At 40.5% G+C, this 15,014-nt stretch overlaps 1 protein-coding gene and 1 non-coding gene across 3 annotated transcripts in view; one reads left to right on the plus strand and one right to left on the minus strand.

Moving 5' to 3' along the window:
* The window catches only part of ILRUN (inflammation and lipid regulator with UBA-like and NBR1-like domains), a 95,849-nt gene that overhangs the window by 15,268 nt on the left and 65,567 nt on the right, over positions 1 to 15,014 (minus strand). For both annotated transcript variants that reach the window (XM_042938502.1, XM_042938503.1), the window contains exon 4: positions 4,833 to 5,161. In XM_042938502.1, the coding sequence (XP_042794436.1) occupies positions 4,833 to 5,161 (329 nt within the window). The remainder of the gene's footprint in view (positions 1 to 4,832; positions 5,162 to 15,014) is intronic.
* Positions 9,690 to 9,792, plus strand: LOC122220810. Its single transcript, XR_006202991.1, has one exon. It is a non-coding gene; the product is annotated as a U6 spliceosomal RNA (small nuclear RNA).

Genomic DNA, 15,014 nt, shown 5'->3' on the forward strand with positions numbered 1-15,014 from the left:
TTTTGGTTTTTTTTTTTTTACTATTCTCACACTGTCCAAACAGAAGCTATCCTGGCCTCTAGAGAGGAGTCAGAGAGCTGGAATTCATGGTGAGACTGGCCTGGAGTCAACAGAGTGAGTACCTATCCTACTGCGACTCTGTCCTCAGAGGCTCTTGAGCTAATCACATAGAAAGGTTCATTAAAATAGCCCTACTCTTCACCAATACTTGATCTGACTGTTCATATGGCACAGGTCAACCACAACTGAGCTGACAACGAGGCCAGCCAATAATTTCTAACAAAAGCGAGGAGTCAGATTTATGAATCTTTTGTAGGTCAGCATATACTTACTTTCCTGACTCCCTCTGACAGCTCTCATGCAGGGAGGGGCCAGGATTGTGGCATGGAGCTAGAGCAGGCATTCCCACCCAGAGTTTCCCCCGAGACACGGAGTACTGAGTCCAGAGAGCTTATGGCTATTCAAGTGCAGCTGGGGAAGGGTTCCAGAGATGCCCAGTTCCTGGCACTGACATACATGCCATTATGTTGACATATCCACGCAGCCCTCATGGAGCAGGTGCATGAAGCAATCTTTTTATTTCATCCTACCAACCTTAGCAAGTTAAACTGTAACTATGGAAGCAGCAGGGAATTATATGTGTCTACTACAACCACGGTCATGGGCTTAATGGCAGGCAGGGAATTTCTTTAGAATAAGTCAAATCTATTGCCAACCCTGATCCCAGACACCAGGGCATAAGGTATTCCTCCTACCCATCCAATGAAGACGACACCCTGGGATGAACTGAAAACACATGTCCCAACTCTAGAGCCCCAAGGGTCTCTTTCATCCTTTCCATTCATTTATAAATAAAAGGGTGCTAATTATTATAAACACCACACGGTTTATGTACCCCAAGAGTTATAAGAATAGTTCTTATTTTTAACTGAGGGTTGATGGGGGGTGGGAGGGAGGGCAGGGTGGGTGATGGGTATTGAGGAGGGCACCTTTTGGGATGAGCACTGGGTGTTGTATGGAAACCAATTTGACAGTAAATTTCATATATTAAAAAATAAAAAAAATAAAAAAAAAAAAAAAAGAATAGTTCTTATTTTTATCAACCAGGAAAAGAAGTCACTACTTTAAAGATTCAACAGGGGTGCCTGGGTGGCTCAGTCGGTTAAGTGTCCGACTTCGGCTCAGGTCATGATCTCACGGTCTGTGAGTTCGAGCCCCGCGTCGGGCTCTGTGCTGACAGCTCAGAGCCTGGAGCCTGTTTCAGATTCTGTGTCTCCCTCTCTCTCTGCTCCTCCCCTGTTCGTGCTCTGTCTCTCTCTGTCTCAAAAATAAATAAACGTTAAAAAAAAATTTTTTTTAAAGATTCAACAAACAAGGGAACTCTCCAAACAGGCACTCTCCAGTTTACATTAGAGCCACTTATCTTATTTCAACTCTGCTTTCTTTTTACTCCTTCATGATATTGATCATCAGTTCAGTAAATGCTTTCACTCAACATAGCCTCCAGCCCAAAAGGAGGATCTAGGGAGAGCCCAGGTTCACCTACTAATAATGAGTTTTAGTAATGTGGCACCTTGGATTTGAATCCCAGCTCTGCCTCTCAATAGCTATGTAATATTGGGCAAGTAACTAGGTCCCTTTGAGCTTTTGTTTTCTTGTCAAAAAATGAGATGATACGTGTAAAGTACTTGGCAACACATCTGGCACATATGAACAGCTAAAAAGTAATTCTGGTATATAACTGATCTCATCACTGTGTCAAGTATACCCTTCAAGTATACCCTCGAACATACTAGAGCATGCCTGCCTTTAAAAATAAATAAATCTAGGGGTGTCTTGGTGGCTCAGCAGGTTAAGTGTCTGACTTCAGTTCAGGTCATGATCTCGTGGTTCACGAGTTGTAGCCCCACATCGAGATCTGTGCTGACAGCTCAGAGCCCGGAGCCTGCTTTGACTCTGTCTCCCTCTCTCTCCGCTCCTCCCCATTCGTGCACGCGCTCACACTTGCGCGCGCTCCCTCTCTCTCTCTCTCAAAAATAAAAACATTAAAATAACTTTTTAAATTTTATAATAAATAAATAAATCTATATTCTCAAGCCAAACATGAATGTTTAGAATTATGAATAAGCTCTGCTTTAAGATATCCATTTAAGTACAGTCCCAAATCTTTTCAAAGTCATTTATAATTATTTCATCCACTGCTCCTCAAATGAAAGCACTGCAAATGACTGAACCCTTCTCTCGTTGTCCATCATCCACATCTCCTGACCACACATCTTACTCATTCTGCCCTCAGCACTTAAACTGTACCTCCACTCTCTTTCCTGTCTATCCTTCCAAATCTATCCTTTGAAACCCTTTTCCATCAACCCAATCTCTTCTTCCTCTCTGCCCTAACTCTAATCCACAGTCATACACACAAATTACAAAACACACTTTGACTGTTATTCTCAGTCCATACTTCATCTTGACTGAACTGTTCTCTAATTGCTGTGTACATGTTTCATCTCCCCTACTGTACTGTAAGCTACTAGTTGGAAGGGGTAACTTCATTTATTCAAGTCTCCTACTGAACAACATACACTGATCTAAACAGTACACAGATGTGTTAATAAATATTTACTGATGACTGTTTATACCACTACCCTTGTTCCTAAGAAGTCTTAAGAGGTGGAGCTGACTCAACTTTAGCCAGAAATGCTTTTAGAGAACTTGCCAGATGTTCACCTAAGTGCATTCTGAATAAGATTCTGCTTAAATTAAGAAACAAGGGAGGCTCCAATTTCTCTTTGGCACCTAAGTGCCATATTCTCAATGTATTATAGCCAACAGTCTCCTTGAATATCATCTCCAATGAGAACCTTTTCTCTGAGGTTCTTGCAAATACTACTTCTAAATGATCCTACAGAGTTCATGACAAAAAGAAAAAATACAAAATTAGGTAACATACCATGAATTCACCAACCTCAGGAAATCTCAATAGCGTCACCTAGCCCAGCCCTTCCAAAAAAAAAAAAAAAAAAAAAAAAAAGTAACATGGTAGGACCTCAATTAAGGCTTGTAGGTAATCCATTCTGACCCCCCAGTCAATCTCTCCCCAGCTCCCACACCCCAGGCCAGGGCAATGACCACAGAATTGGCCAAAAGGCATCAGTCCCTAAAGGGGCTCCCTACAGGAGCTGCAAGCAACTGACAGGTTCACAACTTACGAAGATGAGTTGCAGTGCCCTGGCCAAGAACACCAGCCCTCTCCTAAGACCACAGTGACTACTGAGCCAGGCAGCTCACAGTTGGGTGAGGGGGCTTCCATTATATAAAGTACTTGAACAACTGGTGTTGCCTCCTCCAACTCTCATCTTCCTATTAAACTCAATTGCAAGTTCCAGTTCTAACAGGGTAAGCTTCCCTAAGGGCTTGGCTCACTTAAGCACCTTGAGCAGTCATACTCTGGATGATTAAATTTAAGGAAGAAAAATCTGGAGAAATAGGAGCTTGGAGGAAAACCTTTTATTATAGTGTTTTGACATGAAGTCTTTCCTCAAATACAGGCAATTTTCTGTCTTGCCAATTAACTTCTCTTATAGCCTGTACAACTACCATGATTCCGCAGAATCTTTTAGAACAACCATCTAAACAACCAAAAAAATCAATCCTTTGTTACATCACTACTGAATGAAGTCTCTTACTAGACTGTGGGGGGGAAAAAAGGATTCACATCTCTAGGTTTCTTTTTAATTTGTCTCTTGATCTGGACCATATATAAAGCATTAGCCAGAAAAATACCATTCTTACAACAGACAAGCAATTTATCTCTCAAATAAATATCAATTTTATTTTAAAAACTTGAGGGTAAATGCCAACATGAAGCAAGGGCAGACTTACCAGTTATATGATCATATAGGTGGGATGCTGGGCCTATTACACAGCATTATTATTAATCAGAGAAGAATGCGCAGGAATGCTCACAGGCCCTGCCATACCAAACACCTCCAACAGTGAGCTCTTAGCATCAGGGCTTTATTCAGCCAACCAAAACCAACAACCAAGAACCATCATCACCTTAGCAGAGTGTGGAAGACACGGGTTAATCAGCTAGCATGGAGAGAAACAGACCAAGAAATCAAACACCCAGAAAAGTGTCTCAGAACAATCAGAATATTTAACATCATGGTGAACTTAACAATCAATTCTCTCACTGCCCCACACATAAAAAGTCAAACTATCACTTGGACCACTCTTGGTTGTGGGTGAGGAGGTAGATGGGCCATAACAGACTGAAAATACATCGATAAGAAGACATACAAACAAGGTAAATGAAGAGAAAGCCAACAACAATATTTAGGATAAATAATTGAGTTTGTCTTTTTTCCTTGGAAAAAACAAAAGCCCCACCCAAAACAAAAAACAAACAAAACAACAAAAAACAAAAAAACCCTAAAACCCCCAAAACAACAAAGTAGGAGGAAATTCCAAAGGTATTTTGTTGTTCTAGGTTTAGCATACATTTATACCACAAGGACGGCTGGTGATATTTTGACTTTCTTTTTTTTTTTTAATGCTAAAGGTAAAAAAAGTGTGTTCTTTCAACACCCAAACCAGAGCAGAGAGACAGTAGTAAATTACAAATGTGGATAAAGTAACATCCACAGGACATGAAGATGGGGGGGGGGGGGGGGGGAGGGGAGAAGGGGTAGGTTTTTGTATTCTTGCTGTTGGCAGGAAAGCTAAGCAGTCTTAAAGAACATTCTAGGCTTCTAGGTTTGCCATGAAGGGGTATCACAAATCCCAAGGCCCACCACCTACCCCTTCTCCTCTTCTCCGAGGGCACCTACCTTACTGTAAGTCACTACTGATAAGTTGTTTGCGTGACTGCTGGGGGACAGATTTACAGAGTTCTGTGAGAGTCTATTCTCATCTTGCTCGGTTTGGTCAGGAGCAGGAGCCCATGTGTTTTTGCTGATCGAGTCGAACTCGGAACCCCCAGGGTCTTTTAAGTTGTTTTCATCTGATTGTCGGTTCTTTTGGGGAGAGGCAAACGGGTTGAAGTTTCCTTCTACCTTGCGATGCGGCTGTGTGTTGAACTCCGTTTCAAAAGATGACAGCTGCTGCGTTACTCCTAAAAGTCCACCCACCTCCACACTGAGAATCACCCAGATGACATCTGAAACAAAAAGGCAACTCACATCAATGACAGGCATACCCTCAAGGCCCACAGCAGCCACCACCAAAAACCCCAACCATCACCCAAAGCATAAAGAGCTAATTTTAAAAGCTTGCTGACAAAGTAGTGCAGTGCATTTGCACTGCATGAATTTCTACATTTTTGGTAATGTCAAGTTCAAACTCCAGTACACATTCAGTAGAGGTCTATCATAAGACCCATGAAACTATTTGTGAAAAGGTTACCAGCTGATTCTGATGCACAGCCACATTTGGAAATCACTGCTCCAGAGAACAATGATCTTTAGGTAGAAACCCAAAAGCTATTTTCCCAGAATTATAATCTCTTTGTGGTTCTTGCTTTATTTTGAATGTATATAACTTAGAAAACTCAGGGCAGGCATAATTCTTGAGCCAAAAAATGCTTATAATTACTATAATAAGCAACCTATCAACTGTCCCCTCCCTACCTCTAGCAATTTAGAGTGACTACATATTGTCTGAACTAGGACAACTGAGAATAAAGGGGGAAGCTATTAATAATGACACCAGGACATAAGTGTAAACCAGCACTAACCCTGACTATTAAAACAAATATCACCTAGGGTGTTTTTTCTCCTAACAACCTATGTGATCAAAGGATACCAAAAATTTAGTATGTCCCAGACTTTCTAAAATAATCCAATTCAACACCAACTTTGCCTTTGTTATAATAGAGGGACACCCCACCATCTACATTGAAACCATAAGAGATTTGTTTTAGAAGATGCACCACAGGACTTTTGGTCATAATTCAGTTATTTCCTCAACTGCCAAAGCTAAGGGTTCAAATAGAAGAATAAAGAAAGAGGCTGTTTCCTTTGATGTCTGGCACCTCAATTTAGAGAACAGTGACATCAACTTTCCTGCTGGAAGGCTTTTAAAAAGCAAGCTGCAGGAAGGCCAAGAAGTGGGAACCCAGCTGAAAAAAATATGAAAATCTGTCCAAGGCTCTTAAATAACTGCTGAATGATTGATAAGAAAAGGCTAATAAAATTCATCGGTTACCTAAACAGAAATACAGATAATATTAAGCCTAGGGGGGAAAAAACACTAAAAAGTATAGTGAGGAGATTGAGGGAAACCCTCTTGGGCTGTGCTTATTCTCAATTTTCAATTTGGGTTCTGTATCTGAGGACGGCCATAAATACTCAATTTGTGTTCAGTGGTTTGGGAGCTCTGTTAAAAACTTGGTTGCAAGCGAACAGCTAGGAGCCAGAACCCTATTAAGTGGAGATGCAGTGACACCTGCTGTTCACTTCTGGAACTAGCAATTCTTTGCAGCCACTAGCTGTGCTAGCATGTTAGGAATGGGAATCCATTCCAGACACTTTTCATTAAGGCAAAGGTGAATCCTCATGTAAACTAGTACCATAAAAGTTCAACCTGTTAATTAACATTGTAAGCCAGGATATTCAGCATGCCACTTCACTCAGAAATCTGGGACAGTGCCAGGAATAGTGGGTCAGAGAACTTTCATTCAAAACTCGAAGTCAATCTCATAAACCAACATGATGTAGGCCTTAAAGAACAATTCAACGGCAGGTACCTGAGGGAGATTCATTCCATGCTTTCCTCTCCTAGCTTTCTAACCAAAGGCAACATTTCTTCACTCTATTGTTTGTTTTCCCTAAACAGATATGCCCTGTCTTACAGCATATTAATTCTTACTTCTTCTCTTTCATCCCTCTGTTTTCCAAAATCCTTTTGTAAGTACATAATGTTTTACATACTCAGCTACAGGTCATGTGCTTCCTTCACTTTGCTTATGGGAAAGGATAGTCTTCTGAAGACTGTTATCAGTATATGAGGCTAATGACATTTTCCTCCCTGGCTTTAAGAGCTAAAACTTCTTTCATATAACTCATAGAGCCATGTCACATGTAAGCCACTGCACTCTCTTCACCTTGGCTATTCTTCTGTACTGTTCACAGGCTAAACACAGTAGCTGTAAAGAGAAGGTCATTTAAGAAACCATTGGTTTATAAACGCCAACAATGAACACTTCAGTTCTGATCTTCTAAATGTATGCCTTCTACATGGTTCAATCTCAGCCATGTAGGTACTACCACTAGCCTTCACATTTCAGAATGTGTCCATTCCAATCATGGTGTGTGTGTGTGTGTGTGTGTGTGTGTGTGTGTGTGTGTGTTAATCAAACAAATAAAAACAGTGACAGAAATGGACCCAATAAGCTTGTTTCAGAGACGCTTACCATTTCCAGTTCTTGCCAGATGCCTTAATTACTGAGATAAGAACTGCCAGCCACGTTATTTTACTACTTGTGATGATAAAATCATAGCTGTAAGAAATCTTAGGGGTCATCTAATGGAACAGCTGCACTTTCTTGATAAAGGATCTGAGGTCTGGAGGTAGAAGTGATGGGCCCAAGATCAGATTTCAAGTTAAAAGCCAACTTACATGGTGACTGAGAACGCTCAACTCAGAGTAACTGGTATAGCTCATATTTATTTTCCTCAACAGGAACTTGAGAACCCAAGAATCCAGGGAACTAAAGCTATAGTTAAGTCAGTCTTATTTCCCAGGAAAAAGTATCTTTACCCACAAACATATATGATCTTTGGCACCAATAATAAGAACGGGGCCAACATTCTAGGATGTCCTAGAAAAGTAGCCAATAAAGTAGAACCAAGTGCCAAGCCTACACATTCAGGGCTTAAGAGCAAATGGAGAAACTGATTTTAGAATGTGTTGCCTTAAGGTGGTTTTCAAAAAGCACCTGAACCAGGACTTTGGAACTAGATGGTACTGTAAATATTGTTTCATTCAATTCGTCCCTTTTACATATAAAACCTTCAGCAAGTATATAACTTTAATAAGTATAAACTTCCTTTTGTAGAAATGTATGATAAATTACTGAAGAGAGAACATGAACTTTTTATTTCTTAAGTTTAGATTAGAAATGCAGAGTAAAAGGGAAATATTTTACTTGAAGCCCAACTCCATAATCTTAATGAACCATGGTGATATACAAAGACATCTCAGATTATGGTGGATATGTTAAAAACATATCTAAAAGTTAGCATCACAGATCAAATCACATTATAATAAACATAAATAAACATCTACAATTTGTCCACCAAAATAGAATTGCTAAAAATCAGTACAATATTCAAACTGGTAAATTTGTTTCTTGTGGGGATATGGGTTCTAAGACAGGTACAGCATGGGTACATGTGTACTGGGGATGAACAGTGAAATGGTGGGAGCAAGGTTCCTCATTGTTGAAGAAGGATATTATAGATGAGCAAGAAAAGAAAATATTCTAAAATGAACTCTGTGGTACTAAAGTCCAAGACATCAATATAAACTCATGTTTATCTTGATATATATGCAGATGAAGAAACACAGAAACAATGATAGATATGTCTATATTCAGAGATTAGTATGTATACACATGCTACCCAGCTCTGCCTGCTGAGAAGGCCTAGAAGTAATGACAGCCAAGCAGCATTAAACATTCCCAGTGGCCAGTGGTTTCTGAACTCCATTTTCCAATAAAAAGAACAAGGGTCCTCAGAAAAATGGCTGATTCTAGGGCTAAGTCACGGAAAATATAAGATGAGCCTGGACTATATTTGTAGTATCAGAAAGTAAGTAAGTGTTCAAAAAAAACCAAAAGGGTAAGAGTATGTCAAAGGGATGCAGGAGTCACCTAAAAGACCTCCCTCTGGCCAAAGCTGGAATAATTCAGGCAACAAGATAAATAACATAGTACTGGATTATAACTCAAAGTATAAAAAAAATACACATGAGTCCTTAGTGATATAAACAAATGATTAAATAAATTGATGAGAAGAGTCAAATTTCTTTACATAAGAACTCTAAATAAGGGGTACTTGGCTCACTTACAACTCTTGATCTCAGCTCCAACTCTTGATCTCAGATCAGGTCTTGATCTGAGGATCGAGAGTTCAAGCCCTGCGTTGGGCTCTGTGCTAGGTGAGAAGCCTTCTTAAAGAACTCCAAATAATATACGCAGATACTCCTCCTTCTAAGAGATGGGAGTTTAATTCCATATATCTCCCAACCCATTTTGAGTATGGACTAGACTCAGTGATTTGCTTCCAAAGAACAGAGTAGGGAATGAAAAAAACAATAACTTTTACAACAGATAAACTGGCAACCAAACAATTTAATCAAGTGACCAATTTTAATCACTAGTGATGTTATGGAAACATCAGGTGCCCCCTGGGAGGGCACTTCACCTCTGCAGCATTGTTCCCCAAACCTGTAACATCAGTCTAAATTGAGGAAAACATCATAAAAGCTCAAACTGGGGGACATTATAAAAGGTAATTGCCAGTATTCCTCTAAACTATCATGGGTCATGAAAAATATGGAAAAGACTGAGAAACTGTCAGGGATCAGAGAAGACTGAAAGACAAGACAACTACATGTAATGTGGTATCCTAGGACGGATTCTGGAGGTCATGAGTGGAAAAACTGGTAAAAACTAAAGTCTGTGCTCACTTTGGCAGTGCATATATTAAAATTGGAACGATACAGCGAAGATTAATGTGGCCGCTGTGCAAAGATGACATGAGAATTCGTGAAGTGTTCCACATTTTTTTCAAAAATCTAAATAAAGTCTGGAATTTAGTTAATAGTAATGTGCCAATGTTGAGGTCTTCCTTCTAACGAGTCGTCCATTCAACTAGACACATGAGTTCACTCTTCCATGCAGTGTGATGTCTCTCTTCTTCTGTGCAACCCCTTCTCGGTACACCAGTAAGGACCAGTTAACAGTCTTCGAACAGAGGGAACAGCAACAACTATACAAATAAGCCATCATCTGGATGTGCATATTGGGCTGAAGCTGCCCAACGACATCCAGAGCTTGCTTCTGTGACAGAAGTCACTTACAGAAAGCAATAATCTGCCATATCAATATGTCCCACTTGGTCTGGACATCCCCAGGGAAAAGGCCAGGAGACTTGACAAAGCACAACTTTTACATATTAAGTTTACAAAGACACCTCAAAAGGGTTCAAACTGTGTCTAGGACTGAAATCTTGTAGGCTTCTGACACCTAGAGCAAATGCCTTAGACTTGTCCCCAAGAGTCGTGAAACAAGAATGCCACAACACCAGGAGACACAGCCTGGCTTTAGTCAGTGTGTACATCGAAGACTACCATGGAGGTCATATCTAGGTTTGGACGTCGTGAATTCAAATCCTAAAGCTCAATGCACCTTAAAGTGCAAGAGGAACATCACATTTCCCCTGAGGATTAAGAAACAACTTGGATCTGGAGAAGTAAAGAGGCTCTAATCAAACTGCTGGGCTAAAGCTATGGGTTCACATTTCATCTCTGTAGGAGGGCTGGATATGTACTGCCCAGCTTCCATGACAGAGGCTTGAAAGGAGAGAGTTTGAGCACTGGTAGTCTATGGACCGAAACATTGCTAGACAGTAAGCAATTCAAAGGTCAGTGTTATGAGCAAGTCTCAACATACTTGTGTCTGTCTCTAGGAACTACCAAGTGTTTGTGTACCACTGTGAAAAAGAGGCACTTCCAGTTGTCCTTGTCTCAACTTCCCAGTCTCAACTTCCGATCTACATCTCCACCTTATTTACTCCACACAGAGCCTTGTTCCCATGACACGTGCCCATATACTTTTGCTATGTTTACCAACACACCACCTATCGCAGCATCTAAGGGGGAAGAAGGCTGACCAGGCTCCAGTTCATCAGCTGCTCAGAGTGACTGCTGAAGGATAGCCTCTACTCAAACCCTGTTCCCTACCCATCCTCATTCCCCACCCCATCTTGTCACAAAAGCATTAGAACCTTGTACCTTGGTTTCGGTATTATTCTTAGGAATTTCCTTTTAAAATGCAAATGCCCCTCCAAGGAATATATTAAACTACCTTAATATATTAAGGTCATTATCAAATCAACATCATTATCAAATCAACCAATAGGCACAAGTTCAAAAAGGGGAGAGGAAAGGGCCTAAGAAAGAGCAGCGAAAGCCTGGATGAGATGAGATGAGATGAGAAGGGTTCCTGGGGCCCTGTATAACAGGGAGAGGGGCTTGGAAAGAAAAGCTGAAACAGCAACAAAGAAACTATTCCTACTTCACAATTTTCCCAAATCATGCCCTATTTACCAATTATGAGCTCTCACCTTAATTTGGGGGTGGGGTGGGAGACTACAGTGATCATTTAATTACTTAACTACTTGCTTCAGTCATAGGAAACAAAAATCTGTACTTCCCAAATCCAGTAAATCAGTGCCATGGAACTGAAAGAGTAAAAATATATCTGAGATAAAAGATGGAAATCAGCTCAGAATGAAAAATGAAAAAAAAATAGCCCTACCATGAACTGGGCTTGAAGTACACTTACTTATAGATAGAGGCAGGTGCAAAGTTAACAGGAAACATTATTTCTCCCAAGGTCAGGCAGCCCCTATAAAATAACGTTAACAACCCCCGAGTGCCTATTGCTTTCTTACCAATGATGCCCCCAGACCCATTCTGTTATAGCATCTATTACTGAGGATACCCAAATGTTAAACTGGCCCTGCCTCAAGATAGCATTCAAACCCTAATTAATCCCCCCTTCTAATCCTGCCTCAGAAATAGCTGCCAATCCCAAATTGATCCCCATTTCCCTTAGAGCTTTCTCAGAATCCTTCAGCAAGAACCCAAACCTTACAAAGGCTGCTTCCCTCCTCCCTCTTGTTGTGTGGCATTCCAGAGTTCTCCTGAAATGCCTGCCCTCACCATATTAGCATCAATAAATCTGGTTGTGTCAGACTACAGGCTTGTTTCAGGTGACCTTTGAAACCAGAAGCCTTCATCTCTTCCCCCTCTTGGCTTCAACTTATAGACGCAGAGACTCCAGCCCTTCCTATTTCCCTTCTGGTACAGACAGCCCTCCCCTGAAGTGGGCTCAGCTGGCCCAGCCACCAGCTGACACTATAGGCAAGAGGAATGCATTCATTCAATGGTAAGACGGTGGGAAAAAAGACAGAAGGAACAGCCTCAAGAATAAAGAAAACACAGGGACACCTGGGTGGCTCAGTCAGCTGAGCATCCATCAGGTCATGATCTCGTGGTCGGTTCGTGAGTTCAAGTCCCACATCGGGCTTGCTGCTGTCAGCACGGAGCCCACTTTGGAGCCCACTTCGGATCCTCGGTCTGCCTCTCACTCTGCCCCCCCCACTACTTGTGCTCTCTCAAACATAAATAAACATTAAAAAAAAAGAATAGGGGCGTTCGCTTTCAAATGTCCCCTCTCTGTAAAGACAGCTTTCCTATTATTCTTACTTTCTTATCTTATTAAAAAAACAAAAAATAAAAAAAGAACAAAGAAAACACAGAAGTAGAAGCCTAGTCACAAATGTTTCAAGGAGGACAGAGTCATCAATTGGGTCCAGTGCAACTAATAATTCAAGTAAGTTGCGAAGTGAGAACAAAGCAGGGAATATAGCATCATGCAGGTCACTGGTGTTTTGGAAAGAGGAGTTTCAGTGAAGTGGTGTGGACAGAAGCCTGATGGAAAGAATTCAAGAGTCTAGAAATCAGGAGGTGGAGACAGCCATTACTGATACAAAATTTTCCAAGGAATTTTTCTATGAAGGAGAGCAGTGAAATGGGGAAGAAACTGGAGGAGGAAAATAATAGCATTATATGTAACAGCAAGAATTTTTTAAAAACTTGAATGTCCATCAATAGTGACTGGCTGTAAAAATGATGACATTCTACCAGAGGGGATACTCCACAGTCATAAAAAGAAATGAGGATTTCTAGAGTGATCTCTGGAATATATTATTAAGTGGGGGGAAAAAAGTAAGATGCAGATCAGTATCTTTAGTTATGATACTTTTGTGTAAGAAAAGGGTCAAATTTCTATGTGTTGGCTAGTATTTGCAAAACAAACAACACTGAACAGATAAACCATAAATAAATAAAAATGAGTATCTTAGGGGGAGGAAGGGACTGGCTGAAGGAGGCAGTAATGGGAAACTTCTCTAAATATTCCTAAATTGTGACTTAGAAATAGTAGAAATGTCTTAGATAATGAAGAAAAAAAAAAAAAAAAACAGCCAAACAACAACAACAAAAAGAAAACAAAAACAAACAACCTAGGTCAAAGGGAAACACAGTAAGGACTGGAGATCAATTCTGTAGGATGGTGATTGGCATAGGATAGGTGCACAATAAATAGCAAATTATCTATGCACAATTTAAGTAGCACCACTTAAGTAGCATTAAAAAAACAAACAAAATATGTTTACGGTGTTGCCATGTTGGAAGTTAGTCAATGTTAAGAGTAATGTCTGATGACTGGCTATGTCTAGTTAGAGGACTATGACAATGACGGTAAACAAAAAGCAGAAAAGGCCTCCTTACTTGGGCAAGTTAACATTTAATGTTGTAACTTAAAAATCAACTACTTTGATAAGACTGGGCATTAACTTGTCAGTGAACACCACCTGTGGTATGGAAGACAACACCACAAAATAGTAGCCAGTTTTCAATCAAGCATATTACTTTATAGCAGACTGCTCTGCAGACCACCTACATCAAGAACATGAGGGCTATGTGTGAAAAAAACAGATTCCTGGATCCCTAACTGCAATGAACTAAAATAGGTTTCATATATAAAATCTAAGAGTTTATGATACCTATAAAAAGGGTATTTAACCTTTAACTTTTCCTCCTCATTCATTAGTTTCACTGAAAGCAACTAGAGCACCAACTCCTTCCTCTAAAAATTGGCAAGTAAAGGTAAAGAATCAAGCACTGAGTCTAGCCTGACTGTAAAACTGAACTGCAAGATATCACTGTTGATGAAGAAAACTTTTCTTTTTATCCCAGAACTACTCCAGCTAATAATGTGGGTGGAAGAAATAATCACTTTGTAACCCCTGATGAAATGACTTAGGCAATAATCATCAATGAATGAAAGCCATTTGGCTAAAGGTTGCTTGAGAAGGAGGACCTCCGCAATGGAGGGATCAGGCAGTCACTACTTGAACCCTTTCATCGCTCTCGGCATCACTAAAAACATAACAATTTTCAAAAACCAAAACAATTTTGAAAAAGAATGACATTGGGGCGCCTGGGTGGCTCAGTCGGTTAAGCGGCCGACTTCGGCTCAGGTCACGATCTCGCGGTCTGTGAGTTCGAGCCCCGCGTCAGGCTCTGTGCTGACAGCTCAGAGCCTGGAGCCTGCTTCAGATTCTGTGTCTCCCTCTCTCTCTGCCCCTCCCCTGTTCATGCTCTGTCTCTCTCTGTCTCAAAAATAAATAAACGTTAAAAAAAAAAAATTTTTTTTTAAAAAAAGAAAAAGAATGACATTGGAAGTCTCACACTTCCTGATTTTAAAACTTACGAAAATACTACAGTAATCAAAATAGTGTGGTACTGGTAAAAAGATGTACAGATCAACAGAAGAAAAGAGAGAGAGTTCAGAAGCAAACCCTCCCATATATGGCCAAATGATTTCTGACAAGGCTGGCATGGCCATTCAAAAGGGAAAGGACAGGGCGCCTGGGTGGCTCAGTCAGTTGGGCGTCCGAATTCGACTCAGGTCATGGTATCACAGTTCATTGGCTTGAGCCCTGCATCAGGCTCTGTGCTGACAGCTCAGAGCCTGGAGCCTGCTTCGAATTCTGTGTCTGCCTCTCTCTCTGCCTCTCTCCAGCTCACACTCTGTCTCTCTCACTCTCAAAAATAAAATTAAAATGTTAAAAAAAATTTTTTAAAGGGAAGGGACAGTCTTTTCAACAAGCGTTAAATATCATATCATATCATATTCAAACTGAATATCATATACA

Source organism: Panthera leo, chromosome B2 (genome assembly GCF_018350215.1).
Source record: "Panthera leo isolate Ple1 chromosome B2, P.leo_Ple1_pat1.1, whole genome shotgun sequence".
Taxonomy (NCBI): domain Eukaryota; kingdom Metazoa; phylum Chordata; class Mammalia; order Carnivora; family Felidae; genus Panthera; species Panthera leo.